Source organism: Drosophila rhopaloa, unplaced genomic scaffold (assembly GCF_018152115.1).
Source record: "Drosophila rhopaloa isolate 14029-0021.01 unplaced genomic scaffold, ASM1815211v1 contig_163, whole genome shotgun sequence".
Classification (NCBI taxonomy): Eukaryota; Metazoa; Arthropoda; class Insecta; order Diptera; family Drosophilidae; genus Drosophila; species Drosophila rhopaloa.
Genome location: NW_025335043.1, coordinates 3,750,235 through 3,773,909, shown reverse-complemented (window position 1 = coordinate 3,773,909; position 23,675 = coordinate 3,750,235). Strand labels below are relative to the sequence as shown.

At 39.3% G+C, this 23,675-nt stretch overlaps 3 protein-coding genes across 4 annotated transcripts; 2 read left to right on the top strand and 1 right to left on the bottom strand.

The window, feature by feature from the left end:
- Window positions 1-18,890: 18,890 nt before the first annotated feature.
- On the top strand, window positions 18,891-22,003 carry LOC108053665. Of its 2 annotated transcripts, XM_017136377.2 has the most exons (4): window positions 18,891-18,929; window positions 20,479-20,810; window positions 21,008-21,037; window positions 21,546-22,003. In XM_017136377.2, the coding sequence occupies exons 1-4, from the start codon at window positions 18,899-18,901 to the stop codon at window positions 21,906-21,908; spliced, it is 756 nt and encodes a 251-aa protein (XP_016991866.1). In that variant the 5' UTR covers window positions 18,891-18,898; the 3' UTR covers window positions 21,909-22,003. The 2 variants fall into 2 exon arrangements, with proteins under 2 accessions (XP_016991866.1, XP_016991867.1); XM_017136378.2 differs by lacking the exon at window positions 21,008-21,037.
- LOC108053667 lies at window positions 19,489-20,561 on the top strand. Its single transcript, XM_017136379.2, has one exon. The coding sequence runs from the start codon at window positions 19,509-19,511 to the stop codon at window positions 19,971-19,973; it is 465 nt and encodes a 154-aa protein (XP_016991868.1). The 5' UTR covers window positions 19,489-19,508; the 3' UTR covers window positions 19,974-20,561.
- On the bottom strand, window positions 21,920-22,985 carry LOC108053663 (ATP-dependent RNA helicase dbp-8). Its single transcript, XM_017136375.2, has 2 exons — window positions 22,776-22,985; window positions 21,920-22,712 (listed from the first exon to the last, which is right to left on the bottom strand). Exons 1-2 carry the CDS (start codon window positions 22,801-22,803, stop codon window positions 22,012-22,014), a joined length of 729 nt encoding a protein of 242 aa, XP_016991864.2. The 5' UTR covers window positions 22,804-22,985; the 3' UTR covers window positions 21,920-22,011.
- Window positions 22,986-23,675: the final 690 nt, after the last annotated feature.

Sequence of the window (23,675 nt, the reverse complement as noted above, 5' to 3'; positions counted from 1 at the left end):
TTGGAAAGTCTTGGTATGAGCTACAAAATGGCTAAATTGGCGACTCTTGAGAAGCGGAGTAGAGTTTCCTTTTCTTTATTCTCTCAGTTTGGTGCTGCCTTTGCACTTGACTTATAAGCTGCCATATATATTGGCCATGGACGCAATGGGGGGCGGCGACACGCCCACAATACGTTTGCAATTTCACACACATACGTGAGGTAATTTTAAATTGTTTTGGGCAAGTTTCGATGGCACTCCTTGTGATTTCGGGTCGCCCCAGAAAGTATGCAACGATTTTTGTTTCAGCTTCCAACAAACGAAGACAAACGTTTGTTTCCTTCCATTTACGCATTGGCGAGCAATGAGCGCAAATTAAGCGCATCTGGTATAGTTGAAAAAGAGCAAGAAGCTGAAGCAAATAAGAGCCAAAATGGTTGCCACACACACACTCACTGACAGACAATCCTTTGTCCTTTGTCGTCCTCGTCGTCGTCGTCTGCTGTTACATCAGCTTGAAAATTAGTTGCTACTTATATGCTTCACTTAGTTTTTCTTAAGTAGCAGGGATCAACTCATATGTGTTCGTGTGCCAGCAGGTGTGTGTCACTGTTGGAGATGAGAGCGTGAAAAAGGACCTTGGACGGTCCTGGGATCTGGAGCTTTAGAAAAAATAACCTTTTCAAAGTAATACATTTTAGTGGATTTTGATGGAAATTAACCTAAAGTTTGGTCTCCCATTTTTGTGTTCCATTTTACTTTTCTCCAGTACTCTAGTTTCTAAACGATAACCTTATAAAATGTTCATCAAAGCATACTCAATGAAATTAAATGTTATAAAAAACACTGTCAACTATAGTTTTAAATATATTAAGCGAATGCTTTGAAATGTCCAAAAGCATTTAATGATTATTAGAATGTTTTCAGGTAATTGGATTGGATCTGCGAGGATAATTTAGGGCCGTTAAGTCTTTTTCATTCTGGTGAGTGTCAAATTTATTTTTCATTCAAAATATATTTATTTTTTACCATTCAATGAAGATGAACACAAAATAGTTGTTGCGAGCTAATTAAAAAATATTTATTCATATCTAAATTTAGTCTTATCTCGATTGTTTTTGGCCTTGGTTTTACATTTGCTCTCCAGTCACGATTGTTCAACTCTAGTCCCATCGCCCACATCCTGATCCCCACTGACTTTTACCCTCCTTTCCCCATCGACTTGGAAATTATTTTCTTTCTCTAGCTGCATTTTGCACCCGAGCATTTTCTACTTAAGAGAGTCTGTCAACGTGATTGCATGTTAGCTCTGTTCTTCTCTAACTCCTGACTGCCGCAGAAGGTGCAGGGGGATTTGTGGCTACAGTTGCACTTAAGATGGCAGATAGCAAGTTGCAGTATCAACTTAAAGAGATTTTCCATTAGGATTTATATTAAAAAACAAAAGTGCAGCAAAATAAAACGAACATTTTAATCAGTTCGCTGCGCTTTTGGATATATTCCAGTTGTGACTTAATTGCCTAATTAAACAGACACATAAGCGAACGTGACGAATGCAGGTGAATTTACCTCGACACACTCGAATTTGGTTATTGTTTGTTTGTCGCTCTTTAAGTTCATTAGTTTTGCGGCACGTCACTCGTTATTCTGTTTATTGAATTATGTGCAAAACACGCAAACAGACAAACAAGTGAATAAATTTCTCCGTCAATTCCCATCCTCTATGCCAAAAATGTGCTCCTCTGCAGCGTTCTGGTTTATTAAGCATACGCCCTGTGTGACGCACAAGCAAGCCTTTTAAATGTAATTAAACCGCCGTGTATGGAGGCCACTTTCCCTTCCCCTTGGTTGCGCTTATTTTCAGTAAGTTTCGCCTTTGTTTTGTCATATTTGCATTATTCCGATTGCAGAATCACTTTGTCCTGTTTGTGTGCGCTTAATAATAGGTGTGCTCGGTTGTGTGTGAGTGTGTGCGAGTGTCGGCATCCCACGCAGTATCCTGGGGGCTTTTGACTACGAGTTTAATCCAATTACATGGGGTTGCCACAACAGTTTCGGCACAACTTGGGTGTGGTCCACTAATTACATTAGCTAATGAATTGAAATAGAATTAAATATTTATTATTTATTTGCTTAGATTTGCACTTTGTTGCAATTCATTTTCCTCATTGTTGCCTAAGCCGTGCAAATAATTGTTTAATGGCATTTCCCATTTGCCATTTACCGAAAACAAACACAAACAAACTAAATGAAATGTGCTTAAATTGAAACATTTTTCGGTAATATTTATTTTATTTATTAGCCTGCCATTTTTTGGTATTGGGCATTTTGTGGCCATTTAAATAAGGCTCATTTTGCGGTTGGCCATAGATGGGCATTTGGTAATCGGTTATCGGTTATAGATGTGCCTAGTAGTCAGAGGGAATGTAGTTTAAAACGATTGGGAATCAACAAGCGTTGCCACAAACCAAAAAGCTTTAATAGGATTTAATAATGCGACAAAAGGTCTAATTTAAATAAATCAAGTCAATTTAATCTGATTATTTTTAGTTCTTAGATTAAATTTAAAATAAGAATTCATTTTTAGGAATTACCTACTTGTTAGTATTTCTGAATTTAAGCATTAAACCAAAAGAAAATCAGCACAGATTAAAAAATAATCGTTTGTGATTTAGGGTAAACCAAAAAATTTTGGGTAAATTCTTGAATTAAATTTGTTTTGTTGTCAAATCTTTCGATTAAATAATTGTACCAGGAATAGTTTGTCTCTTTATTTTAATTTAAACTCTCACACACGTTGTCTTTACTTTCTGGTTCGATCGAGACTGAGCTTCGCTGCACGCAGGCAGCTCTCTCTGGCGTTCTCTTGAGAGAGAGGGATAGCACCTCTCTTGAAAGAGATAGCCACTGCTCTAATAATGTGGCCAGCTTATATATATTATACTTGGCCTGTTACAACTCGGCCATCCTGGCTTTGAGATAGCCCACTATCTCGGCGTTACAACATATCTTAAGCTAAGTCTTAGAAGTAGTTAACAATTTTGTACAATTTTTTCTTACAATTTCAGTCTTATTATTAGTATTTTTATTCTATTTAATTGATTAAGATTTATTTTCATCTTTTATCCAATGCCTAATATTACTTGCGCTCCAAACACCTTGGTATGGATTCCGAGATAACTGAAACCCGTCGATGTCCTTTAATAAAAATCTGTCATTTCTTAAAACTTTTCCAATAATGTATGGTCCTTTGTGCTTCGGTATAAGCTTTCTCGAAACCCCTGCAGTACTATCAAAATTCTTTACCATGACATAATCTCCTTCTCTATATTCTGTATTAATCTTCCTTTTCGCATTGTAATAGGCTTCGTTTTTTGTTTGAGATTTTATTTGGTTTTCTTCCGCGTTCTGCCTAATCTGTTCTAAATTTTGTCTATTATCTTCAATCTTTTCTTCCTCTCCTAATTTTTCCTTTAATTCATCACTATTTTCTCCTCTCTGAGCTATTCCAAATAAGGTTTCACTAGGAAGCTGTTTGATGCTGCTATGAAGTGTATTGTTTAACGAGTACTCCACTTTTTCAATAATTACATCCCAATGTAATCCTCTCTCTGGTTCCGATAGTTTTGCAATCATCGGTCCCAAACTCCTATTTACTCGCTCAACTTGCCCATTAGCCTGTGGTGACCCTGTAAAGTTTGTAAAATCCGTTGACGTAAAACAACTCCCACGATCCGAAATAATACACTTTGGTCTGCTGTATGACCGAAAGTAGTCTGTTAAAGCACTCATAACTTCTTTTGTATTCGTTGTTTTTGTTGTATAAAGCCTAACAAACTTCGTGAATGCATCTATTACCACTAAGATATGCTTTTTTACTCTACTATTATCTACTGGCCCATAGTGATCAATATGAATAACATCAAATGGTCTATTCCCTTTGGGGATACTGTGCAGCGCTCCCTCTCCTTTGCCTAATTTAGGAGAGAAAGCTATACACTTCAAACAGTTCTGAATGTGATCACAAACCTTTTGTTTCATGCCCGGGAACCAATAACTTTTACTAATCGCATCTAACATCTTATCCCTTCCAATGTGACCTAATTCGTCATGATATTTATACATCACGTGTTCCTCCATTCTATTTGGTACATAAAACAGTAACTTGTTATTATTATTCTTTCTATATATAACCCCGTTCCTCATTTCAAACCACTTATGCTCTCCGTTTTCTAAAATTTCCCTAATTTCTTGTACCTTACTATCTCTTGACTGACAAATTACCAAATTATTCTCAAACGTATTTGCCTCTATTATCATTACATTATTACATCTGCTAAGTGCATCAACATGCTGCATTTGTTTTCCTGCCCTGTGTTTTAATTCATAATCGAATTCTTGTAATTCTAAAGCCCACCTTGCAATTCGTGGGTTTAAATCTATCTTATTCAACGTTAATGTTAGAGAATTACAATCTGTAACAATCTTGAACCGTTTCCCTTGTAAATATATCCTAAACCTTCTAAGTGCATAAATAATGGCTAACGTCTCTAATTCAAAGCTATGGTATTTAGCTTCAGTCGATGTCGATCTTTTCGAAAAATAAAAAATCGGGTGCAACTTCTTGTCTTCCTTTCTCTGAAACAGTACAGCCCCAAACCCTAACGCACTCGCATCGCAGTGGAGCTCAATTTCATCCTTGTAATCATATAAAGCTAACACCGGGGCTGCAACTAATTTATCTTTCAACAGTGTGAAACAAGCCAACTCTTCATTTCCAAATTCAAACGTCCTATCTTTCCTCAGTAAATCATATAATGGTTTCGCCAATATCGAAAAGTCCTTTATAAAGCGGCGAAAGTAAGAACAAAGACCTAAGAAACTTTGTACAGCTTGCACTTTATTTGGCATAGGAAAGCTCTTTATAGCTTCTAATCCCCTCTCATCAGCTTTAATTCCTTCATTTGAAATTAGAAAACCTAAATATTTTACCTTATTTTGAAGAAACTTGCATTTATCCATTCTTAGTTCTAATTTATTCTCCACTAATCTCCTAAATACTTCTACTAATATTCCTAAATGTTCTTCAATACTCTGGCTTGCAATTAAAATGTCATCCATATATATTATCACCTTATTATCACGAATCATATCAGAAAAAATATCATTTACAAATCTTTGAAATACCTGGGGAGCCGTCTTCAAACCCATTGGCATTCGCAAAAACTCAAATTGCCCTAGCGGCGTTGTAAAAGATGTGTACTTCACTGACTCTTTGTTCACGAAAACGTGGAAGTACCCATTCTTTAAATCTAATTTTGTAAAAACCGATTTTCCCACCAATTTATCTAACAAATCGTCAATTAAGGGGATAGGATAATTATCTTTAGCCATAATTTTATTCAACCGTCTGAAATCAATGCACAACCTAAACTCCCCAGTCTTTTTCTTCACTAAAACGATCGGAGATGCGTATTCCGATTTACTACTCTGAATAATTCCTTTTTCTAAGTATTCATCTAACAATTTCTGTAATGCCTCTTTTTCATTATAAGACAGTCTTCTAGGTGCACAACTAAATGGTTTTGTGTTCTCTAAAATAATATTCAACTCACATTTAACTCTAGGACTTTCAGGTCGCAATACTTTAATATAATTTTCCTCTAATGATTCAATAAACTTCATTTGATCCTTATAACTAACCTGATCCCCGATATTGTAAGCCATTTCTTTAGTCTCATCTTCTAAAATGTTTATTTCTAACATTTCACTTTCAAAATTATCCTCTATGCTCTTTCCTAAACTACCTGAACCTAAAGCTTCGTCATCTAAAATATTACCTAAACCCTTCTCACCTAAATCTGTACCTGAATTGTTCCCGCCTAAATTTTTACCTAAATTCTTTTCACCTAAATGTGTACCTAAATTTTCCTCGCCTAAACTTTTACCTAAACTCTTTTCACCTAAATGTGAACCTAAATTTTCCTCGCCTAAACTTTTACCTAAACTCTTTTCACCTAAATGTGTACCTAAATTTTCCTCGCCTAAACTTTTACCTAAACTCTTTTCACCTAAATGTGTACCTAAATTTTCCTTGCCTAAACTTTTACCTAAACTCTTTTCACCTAAATGTGTACCTAAATTTTCTTCGCCTAAACGATTGGCTAAATTTTCCTCAACTAAACTTGTACCTAAATTTTTCTTGGCTAACCTCTCCGAATTGATTTTAAATTTCCTAATTTCCATACAATTATTAGAAAGTATTTTTACTTTTGTTTTCTTCTCGACTTCGGGTTCAATACAGTCTACTGTAGCCATTTTCAGCTCTTCTAAATCAATTTTTAAATCGCAAGCATCAATAAAATCTCTACCTAGCACAATATTACAGCCCATAGATTCGTCAGCCACTACAATTAAGTTAAACCAAATCTTTAATTCCTTTTTATATATAGAACATAATATTTTGTCATAACTTTTCAATAAGCTTTTATTTAGACCAAAGTAACTCTTTTCTTGAGGTTCTAATTTTATGTTGGCTGGTAAGTATGAAATTTTGATCAATGACACAGGGCTTCCCGAATCTATTAGGCACTCTGTGATAATGGGCTGGTTAGGGTTTTCAACACTAAAAATTTTGAATAATCTTACATATTTGTTCTCAACCTTCTTCTTGTTCTGGGGACATTCAGTCAAACGGTGATCTTCTGCGCCACAACCATAGCATGATCCAGGCGGCCTATTCGGCCTGGTGCATTCTCTCTTCCAGTGCCCCTTTGCGTTGCAGTTGAAACAACGCGTCTCTCTGCTTGTTGAACCCGTCTTCGATGTTGCCACTTTGGTTGTTGTCGCCCTTTTCGGCAACATGATGTCCGCAAAAGCTTGAAGCATGCGCTCCGGCCCATCAAAACATTGAAGCTTGGCCTGTGTACGCAAGCTTAGAGCTGGAATGCCCTCCACGAGTCCGTCCAGTAGTTCATCCGCCTCCATGGTGACATCTCGAGCAAGTCTGCACTTTTCCTCGAAGTAGACTGCGAATTTTTCCGTTGACGACCAAATTCGCTCCTTAAACTTGCGCCTTAATGTAGCCTTTGATTCAAAGCCTCCGAAAGCTAGCTGCAGTTGTTCCAGCAGCTCATTTGTGGGCTTCACGAACCGCCCTTCATCCGCATGCAGCCACTGCAACGCACTGCCCTTTAACTTGCTGATCAGCAAGATACGTCGTTGCATGTATGAAAAGCTAAACAAAGCCGATATGTTGGCCCATTGAGCGATCCATGGTAGAATAGCCACTTTATCTGTGAAGTCCATCAGCATTTCCTTCGCCATGTTAAATCGTGATGACGAAAACCCACCACCAAACGATGCCATTTCGTCATAAACGGCGCTGCCGTCGTCTCTGCCTCTGCCGCCATCGTCTTCTCTGCCACCGCTGTCTCTGACGTCGCCGTCTCTGCCGTCGCCGTCTCTGCCGCCGTTGTCTCTGCAGCCGCTGCTTCTGTCGCCGTTGTCTCTGTCGCTGTTGCCTCTGCCGCCGCTGTTTTGCTGAAACGCAATTTCGTCTCCGCCGCCTCCGCTGTTTCGCCGTTGCTCGTTCTGCTGAAACGCATTTTCGCCTCCTCTGCCTCCGTTATTTCGGTTGCCACCAGCGCTGTTGATCTGGTAGTTTAAGTTCTCTAAAATTTTCTGAGCCCTCGAAATTTCGGCTCGCAAATTTTCCAAAGTCTCAGCGTCAACTTCCAGCTCACTGCGATTCTCGTCAATATTTTCCAATTCAGCTTGCTCCACAAGGTTCTCGGGCGCCCTTCCGCGAATTTCTTCCGGAACGCTGCAAAGCCGAGCAAAAGTTCCGACTTGGTGCCCTTCGTCGACAGATTTAGAAGCTCCAACCACCTTTTTAATTGAATAACTGTCACTTCCGATATGTTTATATCCATATTTTTATTTATTATTATAGGCGTTTCCAGTTGATAAAAAAAAGTTTTTTATGAATCCCACTTCTGAGATTGTACCAGGAATAGTTTGTCTCTTTATTTTAATTTAAACTCTCACACACGTTGTCTTTACTTTCTGGTTCGATCGAGACTGAGCTTCGCTGCACGCAGGCAGCTCTCTCTGGCGTTCTCTTGAGAGAGAGGGATAGCACCTCTCTTGAAAGAGATAGCCACTGCTCTAATAATGTGGCCAGCTTATATATATTATACTTGGCCTGTTACATAATCAAGCTCCTTTAATATATCTGTATAATTTGAATTGATAAAAGTATCGAACTAATCCCTCCGACTTAGCTTAAATTGCTTATCCAATGACTCAATTGGCCTCAATCACGTTATCCGCAACCACCGCAACATTTAAATTCCCTTCCACCACTTCGCACCACCCGTGATCACTTTACGAAACCACACACCCACACACACACACACCCACACACAGAGACGACTTAAAGGGCAGTGGAGTTGGGATTCAGGTCAAGGGGCTTCGAGGAAGGGGCGGTGGAGCTTTCATCATTCAACATTCGCCATGTAATGACTTTGGTCAACAGAACTCATCAACGATATGTCAGCTTACCCTTGAACCGCCCAACTGCCCATCTGTCCTTCTGTCCACTTGGCCCATCCACCTTCTGAAATCCTGGGATCCGGATTTTACTTCGGCAGTGGGCTGCGGTCGCCGCTCAGCGGGCGTACAAAGCACTTAACTCGTTAGCGGTTAACGCTATATTGGTAAGCCAACGGCAGCGCGAACAATAATTAAACAAGAGCAGGTGGCCAGCAACTTACACGACTTGTCAACCGAGATCAGAAGGCCAAAGTTCAGGTTTGGTGGACCGAACATTTGGCATTGGCAATTTGCAAATGATTGGTTTAATTGATTGATGGACTAACGGCGCCCCAAATGCCACAAATCTTAGCCTGAAGTCTGGCCGTGCATCGCGAACCGATTGTATTTTCAATTAAGTGCAATTAATGCGATTAACAGTGGGCCAGCAAAAAGAAATCTGCCCATTGTCCGCATTAAGGGCTAAGCCATCCAGATTGGTTTGCAAGCGATCGAATGAATCAGCCTGGCCAAAAGCTGGCACTACAATCAGAGCTAAATCATGGCCTTCCTTAAGTGCATCTTTCACCCTGGTAAATGAGCTAAGGGCCGCTGGCTAATAGACTCCACTTAATGGGATATTAAGCCACGACGAACAACAAAAAACAACTAGCCGGATTGAGGGAAAAACTTGCCAGCCAATAGCACACATGACTCAACACACAAAATACTTGGCCAAAAAATGCTACAGCCCAGACTTTGGCCGAGGACGAAGAACAGGACCAGCAGGAACAGGACAGAGGACCAGAAGCAGGCATCCCCGGAATAAAAATAACAAATATCCACAGTTAATTGAAATTCCTTAACTTTCTCAATTAAACTTTCGTGCAATGCTCTCAACTTTTGTGGGGCTCGAGACGAGGGCGAGACTTGGCTCAGTCTTTCATTCACTCTCCGAAAAAAAAAAAACGAGTTTCCCCTCCCCTCCCCCGTTTCCCACCCCCTGCGTGCAACATGGCGTATGAGCAATGGCTGCAAAGACGAACGCCGAACGTTGAACGTGGCCAACCTGTGGGCGTTTTTCGTCGCAACTTTATGAACTTTCCGCCAAGGAAGATAGTGTACAACTTCTGTAAGACTATTTGAAGTATGTGCAAGTAGCGGCAACAACAATAACTGTCTGCTTAGTGCTGAAAAAAGTGGATGCAGCAGCAAGAACAACATCAATAAACAAGCTGAGAAAAAGTAGCAACCTGCAACAAACTTTTCACTAGAGATGGCAACCTTGAACTGCAGCAAGAAATCAGCAGTCAAATAAATCTAAGGTCAAGCGGCCTACAAAATATTTTAAAATATATGCTTTTTTAAATTCATTTTTCTCCTTTTAAAATTCCTAATATATGTTAATAAGGGCTTAGATAAAATGACTATGCTATTATTATAGTTTTATTTAAAAATGGTATAATTAAAGGAGGAGCTGAAGAATTCCTATATTAAAGTATAAAAATATGCATTATTAGTTTTTGTGGAATATTTAATTGTTTTTACCTCGGGAAATCATAAAATAAGTTTTCTAATAATACAAAAAGTATTTATAAAGAACCCAAATTAACTGGCTTTATTTACAGCTTGCTCACGAATCACACTCCCACCTGCAGATACCACCAACAAAGTCCAGACATGGCCTAAAGTGTGCTGGGAACCCATCTTTGTTGCTGTTCTCTTTTTTTGTCGCGTTTTAGGGCGTTAGTTTATAAAAAATGCACAAAGCTTGTCCGTGTTAAGGACTCCCTCATTCCCGTCGACCCCCCACTCGAATGAGCTCAGACCAAAAGTGGCTGCCTTACGACGTCTATGGCTCATTCTTATCAACTTTTGGCCGTGCTTATAACTTTTGCCAGCAGGCAGGCAACAAGCAAGGAGTCGGCACAAGGACTTTGTTAGCTGCACGCGACAGGAGCGGGGAGTCCTGGCAACCAGAATCCACCCACCCGGGCAACTTCAGCTAACAACAATAATTGTTAATAATGTTTATGAAAAGTTGCCCCGCATCGCTGGTATCCGCCATCGTTTCCTTTCCATCCACTCCTTGCTGCCACTTTGGCCATAGTTTGGCATATCTTTTGGTTTTGTTCACTCGACTGCCGCTGGTCGAGCAATTGGCCTGAATGGCGGCCAGGAGCCAGGCACTTGCTTAAGTTTAATGATATTTGTTTATTTATGGCCGGTTATTGTCAAGTTGGTGCACAAAGCAGATTGCTCGGAGGCCACTTTGGATGATATGCGAGACAAAGGTAAACGGAATTCCATGGGTCATCAAATAAAATAAAAGTCCCCTTTTCATAGCTATTTCTGCTACCGGATCAGGAGCCATCTATCAGCCAACATTGAGGTAGATCAAATGCTCAAGGTTCTGACGCACTGCCTCCAGGATCCTGCGCTCAAAGGAAGTGTGTCCTGCACTTCAATTTAAACCGTAAGCCAGCTCTCAGTTCAGCCGGGCAAAGTGGGTGGGTTGATGGGTGGCCGGGTGAGAGCTTTCACCTTTGTCACAGCATTTGACATGACTGCCCTCCCGCACTTTCGCCTTTCCCCAGCATCCGCTGGAAATGCTCGGGCAATGTCTACCAGCTGACGCGAGCTCCGTCATACACTGAAAAAATCATGTTTCTCAACATCACAAACATAAACAGCTCTTAAACACAAAAAAAACGTACTTAAACATCACGTTTTCAAATGGCTTTATAAAAAAATTTGAAACATTTTTAAACATTTTATAAAATTGAATAGTAAAGAATATACTTTTTCTTGTATATGTAAAACCAGGGTAGCATTTTTAACATTAGAATTTACTCTTTTTAAGCCACATTTCATACATTTTCTGGTACATTTCTGGCAAATACGCCATAATAACCATTAAATATACAAACATTATTTTACTTCTCATAAAAGATAACCATGATACTTTTCTAAGCTTTATTTGATCAGTGCAAATATAATACTTGCTTTTTTTTGTAAATTTCAATGCTCAATTTGGCTAGGTATACAGGAGAGGTAAAGGATAACTGGAGAACAGGAGGAAACGGAAGGACATCCAAAGACTGTTGCTTGAGCTGGGTGCCAAGTGTTCAATATATCAATCAAAGGTGCTGAAAATAAATGAAAAATGTGTCGAAAGTTTATCATTGGATGCGGAGAGGGTCGACCAGCGGATTTTCCATTTTCTGCAATTTCCAAGGGCGCCGGGGGTGAAACAAATGGTGCGTAAAAATAATGTAGCATGGCGAGGGTAGCTCAGGACATGGCAACTTTTTTTTTCAAATCGATTAAGCTGCGACAACTTACCTGTTCCAAGGAGAACTCCTCTGCTTTTAAACTTGTATATCCTTCGTCCTTCGGAAATGTTTAAAGGTTATCGTTTGAAAAGTGAAAAGGAATTTTCTAACTCTGCTCTGCTTTTCCCCCCGACTGACTGGCTTTGGACTTGGGCCAAATGCTCCCGCAAGGCCAACCGCAAAAGCGAAGCCCGGGGAGCGATGCATTCTACCTTATGCAGTCGGCAACTATTTTCCGAAAATCTGTCGAAAATTGTTCACTTTTGCCCACTGGCAATAAGCCCCAGAACACAAATAAGTGGAGGTGGAAAAAGAAAGACCATTTGGCAGTCAAGCTGGGCTCTAAACTTTGAAAGTAACCTGGAAATTGTAAAGGAATAAAATCTGAGCCGTTTAAGCAGAGTATAGAATGCCCTTTAGGAAAGTATATAAATATTAAGTATAAATGCGAACATTATGCAATAGCATTTTAATTTATTTTATTTTTAATATCTCATTGTTTAATAAGTAATAAGTTAATAAGTAATAAGTAAATAAATACAGTTTTAAGCTTAATATATTTTAGAATTTTTTTATAATTAGTTTTTGTTATATTTCATCTAATATATGGTTTTTACAAATAATAATAAAACTCATTGAAATTTTCTTTTGGGAATGAAAAACTTTTAGGATAAAAGCATAGTATTGCTTTAGAAAAATGCTTTTGTTACGATTTTCAATGGTAAAACCTTTGAATATTTTTTTTGAAATTCCTTTTCGTGGTCCTCAAACTGAACCGGAAAGTTTTAGAACCCACCTTCCTTTGGAGGGCCCAAAAGGAAAGGGCAACATTAAGCAGCGGTAAGTTATTGGCAAAAGTGTAGCACAAATTCTGCTGACTGCTGCCAGTAGCAGGCTAACTCCTGTTCCCTTAACCCCTTTCCCTCCCCCAAAAATTTTCTGGCTTAAACGCCCCACTTCACTTAACTTTCTGCCGATGCTGTTTCCCTTTTTCCTGTTGCCGCTCAGTGCTTTTGGCGTAGAAATTCTCCAGTGTTTTGCTTTTGGTCAAGTATGATTGGAATTTTATATGGCCAAAAGGTTCGAACACCCCGACTTCGACCACGACGTCAAAATGGCCAACACGTATATTGCGGAGCAGCGGGTGGTGTTTGACTTTTAGTTGGTCATAGAGAGCTCTCGCCTTTTGCAGCCTTTTCAGCTTTTCCAACTTTTGCAGAGCAAAGCAAATTGTTACCGACTGCTCTCGGTATTATTATTAATTTATGTACCGCCAAGCCGCCAAGCGGCGAAAGTCCGATCGAAATCAATAAACTAGTCACGTTTGTGGCACCCCCGGCCGATTCAATCCCATCGGAGACCGGAAATGAGCAGCAAGCAGAAATATCCATTCGCAATTTGTTGCTGCCGATTAATGAAGCCCAAACGGGGCGAAAGAAAACGCCTAATTTATGTTCACTTATCAAAATGGCGCTAATTGAAAATTAGCCTGTTATCGCGCAATTATCTGGACGCGTCCTTTCTGCACATGTGACTCCATTGCCAATTTAGTCCCGTTCTTCGCTGCTCATCGAGGGGAAATTCAATTTCCATAGCCAATAGATAAGCCGCCAAAGTCGGATGCGCCGGCCTTGCCAGGGGTTTATATATATTTTGATTTGTGCGAACAGAGATTTCCGGCCCCACTCCCTCGCACTCGCAGATAAACGTGGCTAAATTAAGAGACACCCTTCTCCAGATCTGGCCGGAGTTAATAGACCATGGCCACGTTAAATTTATGGCCAATAAGCGGAGGAATCGAAACTGCGGCCGGAGGCACAGAGCGTGGATTGTTTTCATAATGGTGGGGCGATGATATTGCAATTGCCTGAACAATGTTGAAAGTGACTTAACAGATTGTTGGCGTAGATATGGGGCTTAGTGCGTAATCGAATGGGGAACCAGTTGGAGTCTGCAGTCAGTTCTCGAACTGGTGAGGGAAGGCCCTGAAAAACTCCACTAAGAGATTGACATATTCTTCATAAGTCATCAAAAACTTAAAAATAAATAACATGTAAAATGGTGAAAATGTGTCAAACAAATTGATCAACGATAAAATGACAAATTTTCAAAGCAAACTTAGGTTAACTTAAGTTAATATACCCTTGTTACTCTTTTAAAAATGTAATATTTTATATTTCAATTTTTATGCCTAAAAATAATGAAGCTAAGTCTATTTTCCGACTACATTTTCAATGGTTTCTATGTCCGAATTGTCCGATTTTTATAAAAGTAAAACCAATACTCCAAAATCGTTAAAAATTACTGTAGCTCGTGGTATATGGTTATATGTTAATATAATTTTAGTTTATAACCTAATTACCCTTTTTCTGATTGTCCCTATATCAGATTAATGATACAGTCGTTTGATTATTTTTAGATTTTTGCTTAACAAAAAAAGTTAAGAAACAACAAAGTTAAAATTTTATTTCCCTTTTTTCCAATTACTCCTATAGGAGCTATATGAATTAAATATAAATGAATCTGCAAAAGCATAATATATGATTTCTTTTTGAAAATAATAATCTATAGATATCTATATTATATAAAACACTCATAACATGTAAAATCAATTAAAATAATGAATATTGATGCCAAAAGTTTTTAACATATCCTTACCTTTTTATTTCTTCTCCTGCAAACCTAAACCCACAACAATGAGAATATTACAATGTTTTCTTTCCCACTTTTAGACACCCAAAACCAGCATTTTCAATTCTTGACTGCAGAAACCCCTCGGATAGGATTTTCAGCCCACTTTCTTATCCCAATCCTTATCTTTTGCCAACCATATCTTCCCTAAATTTTGGGTGAATGCGTGTCTATTCGTGTTCACAAGGCCTATTTCAATTTCTTTTTGCCGGGATGCGAACAAATTGGACAACTTAAAGAGCTCATCAAATTAACTACACGCATCTGTACAACTTTTGGCCATTTTCACTTGTTCTACATATTTATTATTATCTTTTTTGTTTTTCCCCCCATCGTGTGTTTGTGTGTTTTGTTCCTCTTCTCAATTTCATTTTGTCAGTTTTTGTTGGTCCCTTCTTCTCTGTTATCCTTGCTGACATGACATGAACTGTAGTTTATTTATTATTTCTCAGTGCCTCATTCTTCTTCTGGCTTCTTTTCATTTTATTTATATCCTTGACGCATGCAAACATGTATCTATGTATGTATGCGAATCAGGTCATACACTCACACGCATGCACACTTATTCGTATGTCGTGTAGTTTATTGTCAATTGTTTGTGGCATTTATTTCGCAATTGTTTTCCTTTATTTTGTCACTTTATTTGCTCTGCCGGTGCCTCCGTTTCTACTGCCCAGCTTTTGTTCATTTATTTATTTATTTGATTAGTTTTTATTGCATGACAATTTTTCGTGCATATCATGCAGTGTTTCCCTTTCTTTTCACTTCAGTTTTTGCCAAATACTCGAATGCAGATATTCCGTTTCCTCTTTTAAATTAAACGGAGAACTACTCCTAATTGAATATGTATAAATATTTTTCTGATTTAATTTAAAATGTTTTAAAAAGTAATTTTTTCAAAGAAATTTACAGTCTCATATATAATACAAAAATGATTAGCAGAATATCCATTAGTTAAAATGCTATGATAAATGTGTTTAATTTAAAATAAAATGTTCAGTTTTTAATAGGGAAAAAACGGTCCATTAGTACTAAAAATGAACGAAATTCTTTATAAATTGATGTATGTTGACTTATTTAAAAAAAATAACTTTAGGCTAAAAAAATTTATTTAAAATGTATATCAAATAAGTATACATTCTATGAGTGAAATCCACTATTACTTAGAGCTTAGTTGGATAAACATTGGTGTTCAAATTACACATCCTCATGTCCCATTTGCTGTGCGAATAATTCATTCATCGTTTGACCATCATTTAACCATTTCAAAGTCAGTTGCCGGCAAGGACTCCATCATATGGTCTGCACAAACACAATAAAGGTCCTTCCGCAAGGATCTCCAACCATTTACCCTATGCGGCTGCAATGGGATTGCATTACTTTGACTGCAGTATGCAGAGGTGGCGGGGCGGAGGTTGGGGTTCAAGGGTCGAGGGGCGGGAGTTGGGGCTCAAGAGCGGAACTCGGGCTGTCAGGGTAGCCATCCATCCGATGTTATTTGGTCGCTCAGCTGACTCCTCGCCCCACAGTCGATTGAATTGCCATGCGGCACGTGCAACACGAACGGAGTCCCTGCCATCGTCCTGCGCATTCAAAAGGAGGCCTCCTCCCCAGTCCGCCAAAAGCTGATGATGATTGGGGACAGCAATGGATGGGCGTGGGCGATGCACTGGGTAAAAGTTTGAACATATTGGTTATATGCAAATATTTCTTATTATATAGTCTTCATCATTGATAGTACAAAACATTAATAAAATTGTATCCTTACCCTTGTTTGTAAGTATGTATTTTTGTGTACGGAATATAAACATATGTACTTTATAAAATGAAGTATTAATATTTTTTAAGTAAACTGAAATAACAAAATCTATATTCGAATCTTTTATTAATAAAAAAAAAACCATATCTAAAATATTTATATTATTATTCGTAATTAATTGAATTATTTTATTTAATAGAACATCATTTTAAATTAACTACTGTTAACGTTCGCTTTCTTCCTACTTTCTCTTATTTGGTAAATAATCTGAAAAATCTATCATATTTAGGATCACCAACCAGATCACAACTAACAAAGAGCTTAATCTCTTATTCCAAATGACATTTATTGAGGCTTCCTTTTTGTGACTTGAAATAACAATTGTTTTTAAAAGCATTTCTTTAAGTGCATAGACTGGTTCTGTAACCCATTGGGTAGGTGGACATGGTCGAAACTTCAGCGCGTGGCTCCAACTCAATTATCAAACTTTTGGCTGCCAATCCGGGCACCCGCGAATCCACCTGCCGTTGGATCCGGAATCTCCACACTCCGCGCAGACAGACTGAAACAGATGTATGGGTTCGAAACAAACGGAAATGGATTTTTGATTGAGTGCACAATAAAATGTGAAATGCAGTTTATACAGCCCGAAACAAGAGCAATACATAAAATGAAACAATATAACTCCGTGAGAGGAGTTTAGCCGTGTGTATTTTACCACGGCCATAACAAAATATAAAAAGTATATATTTTAATTTGGAGCGAAAATTTGCCATTTATTTGCTGGCCCGTCCATCATGAAAGTCCATTTATTTCATTACAAAGTGCATAGGTTTTGGGGAATCCCCTTCTTTCCTCCTTTTTCTCCCCCTGCTGGATTCTATCTTCTGGCTGATGGCTCCTTCTGCTAGCCACTTTATGGCGCATATTTGGCCAATTTATTGGCCTCATGGCTAACAAATTGCAAACACACAATGGCGATGGAAAATTATTGCGCCGTTCGTTCGATTGGTTGCAATGAAAAAGTTTAGCCCTCCCATGGCTTGACTTTTTCTGCATTTATAATTGGAAATCTATAAAAGGACGGATCGTAAAACGTCCCCAGCTGAAGGGTCAGCCATAAAAACCAGAAACAGTTAAGCAGAATTAAATGATGCCCTATCAGGGAAATAAAATTGATGGAAATGTATAAAATATTCCATTTGTCTAAGTGGTGAGATAAGAACAAGGGTTCTTTTGAAGTGTGATAATTGGGGAGTTTTTAGTAAATGATTTTAAAATTGGAAATTGCCTAGGCTATCAGTGCATTATAACCTCATTTCACTACAAAAATTAAAAAAAATGAAGTCAAAAGGAAGATGAAATATGCTGCCAAAATCGTTATATATTCGCTCTGCTTAACCCAAAAAATATTAATTTGGAGACAGTTGGCTCGGAAAGCGTTGCCAATCTCGACCATTTCCCTATGGCCAATTTTGTGTAGCCAACTTCTTGGGGCAATCACCGCAGATCGATGTCTGGCACTGGCTGACTGAGTCTCGGTCTAGACGTTGTCTAATGACAAACGCAAACCGCAAAAGATGAAGGACATCGAGGGAAGCGTTATGCAAGGCAGTCGCAGCCAAGTCAAATGGAAATACCCGGACTTTCCGTCTGGCAGCTAGATAAATAAAATGAACTTTAAATGGATGCAGCGACCCATCCATCGATGACTTTCCAATGGTCCGGACTAATTTCGAATGACCACACTGAGGTAAAACCTTGACCGATTTGTTTGTATTACAGAAACAATATTTATTTGTTTTAAAAAATATGACTGATCACAGAGAAGGTATAGGTACAACCAAATTTGATGAGTAATCTAAGAATATAAACTATTTTAACATCTGTAAATAATTAAAATAAAATGTTTCAATTAGAACCAGCTTAACTTTAAATATGTTTATGATTGGAGAATACGACACTTTAAAGGTATTTATTATTAATATAATATTTATATCAAAATAAATAAATATTTGTAAATCATTAAACCTTTGACTCCCTCGGAAATTAAACAAATTTCTTAATAAAATATCTTAATAGTAAATATTTAAACTGGGCTGGGAAACACTAATTCCTAAATTTATATACATTTTTGTAGTCCATGTTGCTTTCTTTTTTTCTGTGCAGAACTGAGGGGGTAATATAAAGATATGAAGAGACCTCATAACTTCTGTTGGGCACTCGGGCGAAAGAATGCCTCTCGAATCGAAATTCATAAAATGCATGCAAAATAAACCGAAAAAGTGGCGCATCATCATTATTTATTCGACTTCCCCTCCACTCCCCTGGCCATCTTCAACAAGAGACTCAATCAATGACGACATTGGCGCTTAAATTTGTAGGTCCAAAAGCAGGCAAAGCCAAATTTGCATAGCTAGAAAAGAAAGAGAAAAGTGGAGCCAGACTATTGAGAAATTAATATGCAAATTTCTACCGGTAGAACTTCGCATTGTTCCCATTCAAATGAAATTTCTCGAGCCATAAACTTTGCCTTCACAGGTATAAAATAGAAATCTCATGCCAAAAGCGGTTTCAGTATTATTTTCAAACACGAAACATGAAGACATCTTGGAGCTTTAATTGCGGAGGTGCGTTCTTAAATACATTTTGGTGTACCGTGGGTGTTAGATGACAAGGATTCTCGGGGAAAGGCAAATAGAAAGGTGACCGTGTGAAAAGGGAATTATCTAAGGTCTTGCCTCCAGGAAATCCAAGTGTTAGCTAGAAATTTCTAGGGGGACAGGGTCGAGTCTCCTTGCCTATTTCCACTGAATGTGCTTCTAGAACAGTCCGCGTTTTCCGCGAAAGGTGGTCGGGTATCCCCTGCTGGGTTCGGCTGGAAAAATCGCCACAAAACCCAGGGGATCTGGGCGAACGGCGCTAAGTTGGCTGCCATAATTGAGGATTAGGCCGGGTATGCGGATCTTTGGCTAGTCATAAAGCCATAAACGGGGAAATTCCCGGCGACCCGCATGGCCCATGGAAACCGAATGAGGAGTCTGCTAAACGGTTTAAGTTTATGGCCTGCAAGCGCGTGACTGGCACCCGATAATGAGCGGATCTACCTGGGCGGAGGATCTACCTGCCGATCGTGTCCTTTAAAAGGACCTCACCCTACTGGTCAAAGCATCATTCGCTCCAGAGACATAGAACCAGAAACACACACCATGATTGACCAGCAGCACAAGTCCAGCCATCACAAATCAGAGAGGATTGACCACCATCACAAGTCCAGCCGCAGATCAGAAAAGAAGCGTTCCGACAAACCACACAAGGTGAAGAGCCACGATCCGCTGAAGAAACAGAAGAAGCGGGCTCTGAAGAAACTCCGTCGAAAGGCCGCCAACGTGAACTTCCCCTACCAACTGTTCCTGTACCGCCAGGAACTAAAGCGATCCAGCACCGATTTCTCCTATCTGCGCCTCTCGAAGGCCAAAATCGCGCTGACCTCGCATCTCATTGCCAAAAAGATGGGCAGCTGCAGCCCCATGGGCACTGTGGATGAACTAAAGGAACTCAGCCGGGAGGTGCAGTTCCAGAAACGTCTCTGCCACCAAGTGGAGCGCCTCCAACAATTCCGGCAACTCGGACTCACCGAGATGATCCTTAATGGCAAGAAGACGACCCTGTAATCTGGGCAAATCGCAAGGAGTACCTTGGAACAGGCTGTTAGGCTGGGGCTGGGCATTATCTTAAGTTAGTCGGTAGCTTTTAGGTTGTAATATTTTATCAAATAAAATATCACACTGAAATTGCAAAAAGGTTTTTGGACATCACTTGAAATGATCATAGCTTTAATTTGGGTTAGACAAGTTCGTAATGCCTGCGAACTTTTATATTTTATATGTCTTTAAAGTCTATAAAACTCAATTCAGTTCTAAGTAAGTTTAACAATATAAAATGATATAAGCTTGTATTATTTTTATAATTGAGAAAGATTTTTTTGACTTCTAATAATATTTAATAATGTTAAAAGCAAAACCATTTTGTTATGACTGTTTAAAATAGATCAATACATAAATAATAAATTTAAAGTTTTTAAGTAAAGTAAAAAGACCATACTTTAATAGTCACTCATTAAATCTAACAGAATATGAGTAAAAATGAATTTACCTAATTGTATTTAATTTACTTTAGTTTTGCTGCTCTGCTCAATTCTGTGCTCTGGTCAGAATGTCACAAAAAAGAACGACAGCCAGGAGGTCATTAGAGTGAAGGTAATGCTGCAGCCATCCTCATCAGATTCCTCGTCCAGCTCCTCCAGTACCACCTCGACCACTACTCCCAAACCCAACAACCCCCCCACAGCCAAGTCCTCAATGCAGGCACATGAAATCGAGGAGGAGGACTACAACTTCCACAACGATCGTCTTCCCGCTTTGTCGGAGGACGAGTACAACAACCTGGGCGAGGATGCCAATCCGCTGCACTTCCTCAAACAGCAGCCACTGCATCTTGAAAATGAGGAGGTGAGAAATATTATATCATTCAGACGAAGCAAATAGGTTGAATATTTAATTAGATCTCTTGGAACATACTTATACTGATAAGTATGTTCGATTTCACATCTTTTTTAATGAACTAAAACATAATTATATATTTGTTTAAATACATTTTTATTTATTTAATGTTTCATTTATTTTACTTCTTTTATTTTTTCAACCAGCTGTCACTGCCCTCAGAAAAAGTAGAGCAGGTATGAAATCCTTTAAGCAGACTCCATAATAAATCACTTATTGGGGTTCAGAAGATTTATTTTCCATTATCCTCAACTACCTGATATCGATCGTTTTAACACTTCAATCATAAACAATAATTGAGTTTTTTTCAATGCTTATAACATTGACTTTCTTTTGAAGTACCTGGTTAACGTTCGTACTTTAATTATGTATATATAAAGATACATTTGTCTTACTTTATACAGTTTTTCTGTATATTTAAAGAAAGTCTAAGGTATATTTTCCATTGTAATTAAATAACAAAGTCTTATGCATATCATTTTAATAAACGACACCTTTTTCTTTATATTTATAAAATTTTATAAAAATATTCATTATGGTCGCAGATATAAATGTTATATTTCTCATTTCAAATTTATTGTCAATTCACTATCACTATCTTATGCGAATTAAATCACATTTTTTTTATCATACCACTTAATATATTTGTTCTTTATACATACAATACTTTATTATACTTTTTAGTCGCAGCAACAGCCAAGTCAGCAGATCAAAACCCAACCAGATTCCCCAGTGGTCAGTCCTCAACCAGTCGGCTCGCCCATCTACATCACCATTCCCATCTACATCAGCACGCGTGGAAAGCTGCCCCTGACCCTGACCATTGGGGATCAGGAGTTGTCCCTGAAAAAGCCCAATGGCACTGGATCCGGCAAGAAGAACCCCTCCACCAAGGCACCCAACTCGCACTTCAACCGCTTGCTCCAGCAGATTGAATCTCCCAAGAGACGGACCACCAATCGCCATCGCAGCCAACTGAAGAGTCACATATATGCGATGAAGGAGAGGATGGATCGCCAGGATCTTGTGTACCACCCGGTGGAATAAACACTTTAGACTTCAGGATATGGCATTAAGTTTATATCTAACAATAAATAAATGACAATAAATAACTGAGAAATGATGTGTGGATCTGAACCGGATATCTAGACTAGACAGCATTGCTTAGAGGAGCCGAAGTCGAAGTGGTGGAATCCTCCATCTTGACGGGTTCCATGGCTTGGGTCTCTTTTTCAGGGACTTCAGCTGGGACCTCGGGCTCAGGAGCCTTCTCCGGACTCTCCACCTCGGGCTTCTTGTTCTCATAGTTGGTGGCCTCCACTGCCGGAATGACCGTGACCGGAGTCTCCTCCTCATCGTCATCGTCGCCGATGACCTCCTCAATGGCCTGCTGGATGAAGTGCTCGAACTGCTGGAAGTACTGCAGTGCATTATTGGCCACCTGTGCGGTGGGCAGGTCCGTGGTGACCTTCTTCAAGGCGTCGCGGATAAGGACGAGCACGGGTTTTCTCGTTGGAGCTGCCCCAGTGGTGGCATCCACCTTCTGATCTTCAGTTGGGATTTCGGTGGCTGTCTCCTCGGAAGGTTCCTCAGTGGTATCCACCTCGCGACGTCTGCGGATCAGCGAGTCATCGTCGTCGTCGTCCTCTTCATCATCATCCTCTTCGGTCTTCACGGCCACCTCATCCTCCACCTCATCGTCATCGCCCTCCTCACTGCTGTCGGTACTCGAGTTGTGGGCCTCCAGTTGCTCCTCTGTCTGTTTGGAAGCTGAAAGCTCGAGACTGGTATTGATTTCCGACTCGCCCAATGGAGCTGCACTTAAAGAGCAGGTCAGGACGAGCAAAGCGGCTGTTTTTGGGAGGTGAAATGGTTAGCAAAGGTAAATGAAACCCCTATCAGAAATTAGCTCACCGAGGGCCAGGTAGATGGGTCTAACCATTGTGTTAATCCTTTGATTTCGACTGACTCCGTAGTGGACTTTTGCAGTTTTGCGGTCTTTATGAGCAAATCCAGCGCTCTGCTTTCGCTTTTTATAGCCCCTCCAAAAATGAAAGTAAATGCGAGCAAACAAGGCGATCCCAAAACGCTCCGCTCTCAGCGCGATCTTAACCCGATCTCTGGTGCGGACTAACCAGAGCGTTGTCCAGCCGCTTTTACTGCACCCAAGCTCTCTTTCTTGGGTTTCTTTCCTCCCACCGCGGCTCATCTCATTTGGTTGTTTTCTTTCCTTTCGTTGAACTTCTTTTGTTTACGCGATAGCTTAGCCCAAAGAAACCGAAATCATTTATTTAAATTTTCTGTCTTTCTGTTTTCTGGCAGCTTCTTTCATAAATCTGTTGATTTGTGTCCAAAGACATGGTCTCGCTTGGAACTGTTTGTCTGAAACATTAGCGCCGTTTGGCGAACCCAGTTCGACTCTTCCGCTGATATGCAAAGCTGCTTACAAGATCACTTAGTCTCACTTTTTTTTGGGACTCGGTCAAAGCCCTAATTACGTAATTAGATACGCTTTGATCGCCCCCAACCAGACGGCAGTGCATCACAGATCGGTTAACTTTCTAATGCTAATGGGAAATTTGAAAACTTTTCCATGGAACTACATTTCAAAATCAACAAGAAGTGATCACGAGCGAAATGAGTCATCAAATCGATGGTGGTAATAATAAATGCAATTATGGATGGCTTACCGGGTTGATCAACAGATATTCAGTGATTTATAATCATTAGAGAGTGGATTTGGGTATTGTGTGTATGTATACATCGAAGATGTATTCGGTAAACTTAACTATACAACACTTATGATCAATAAAT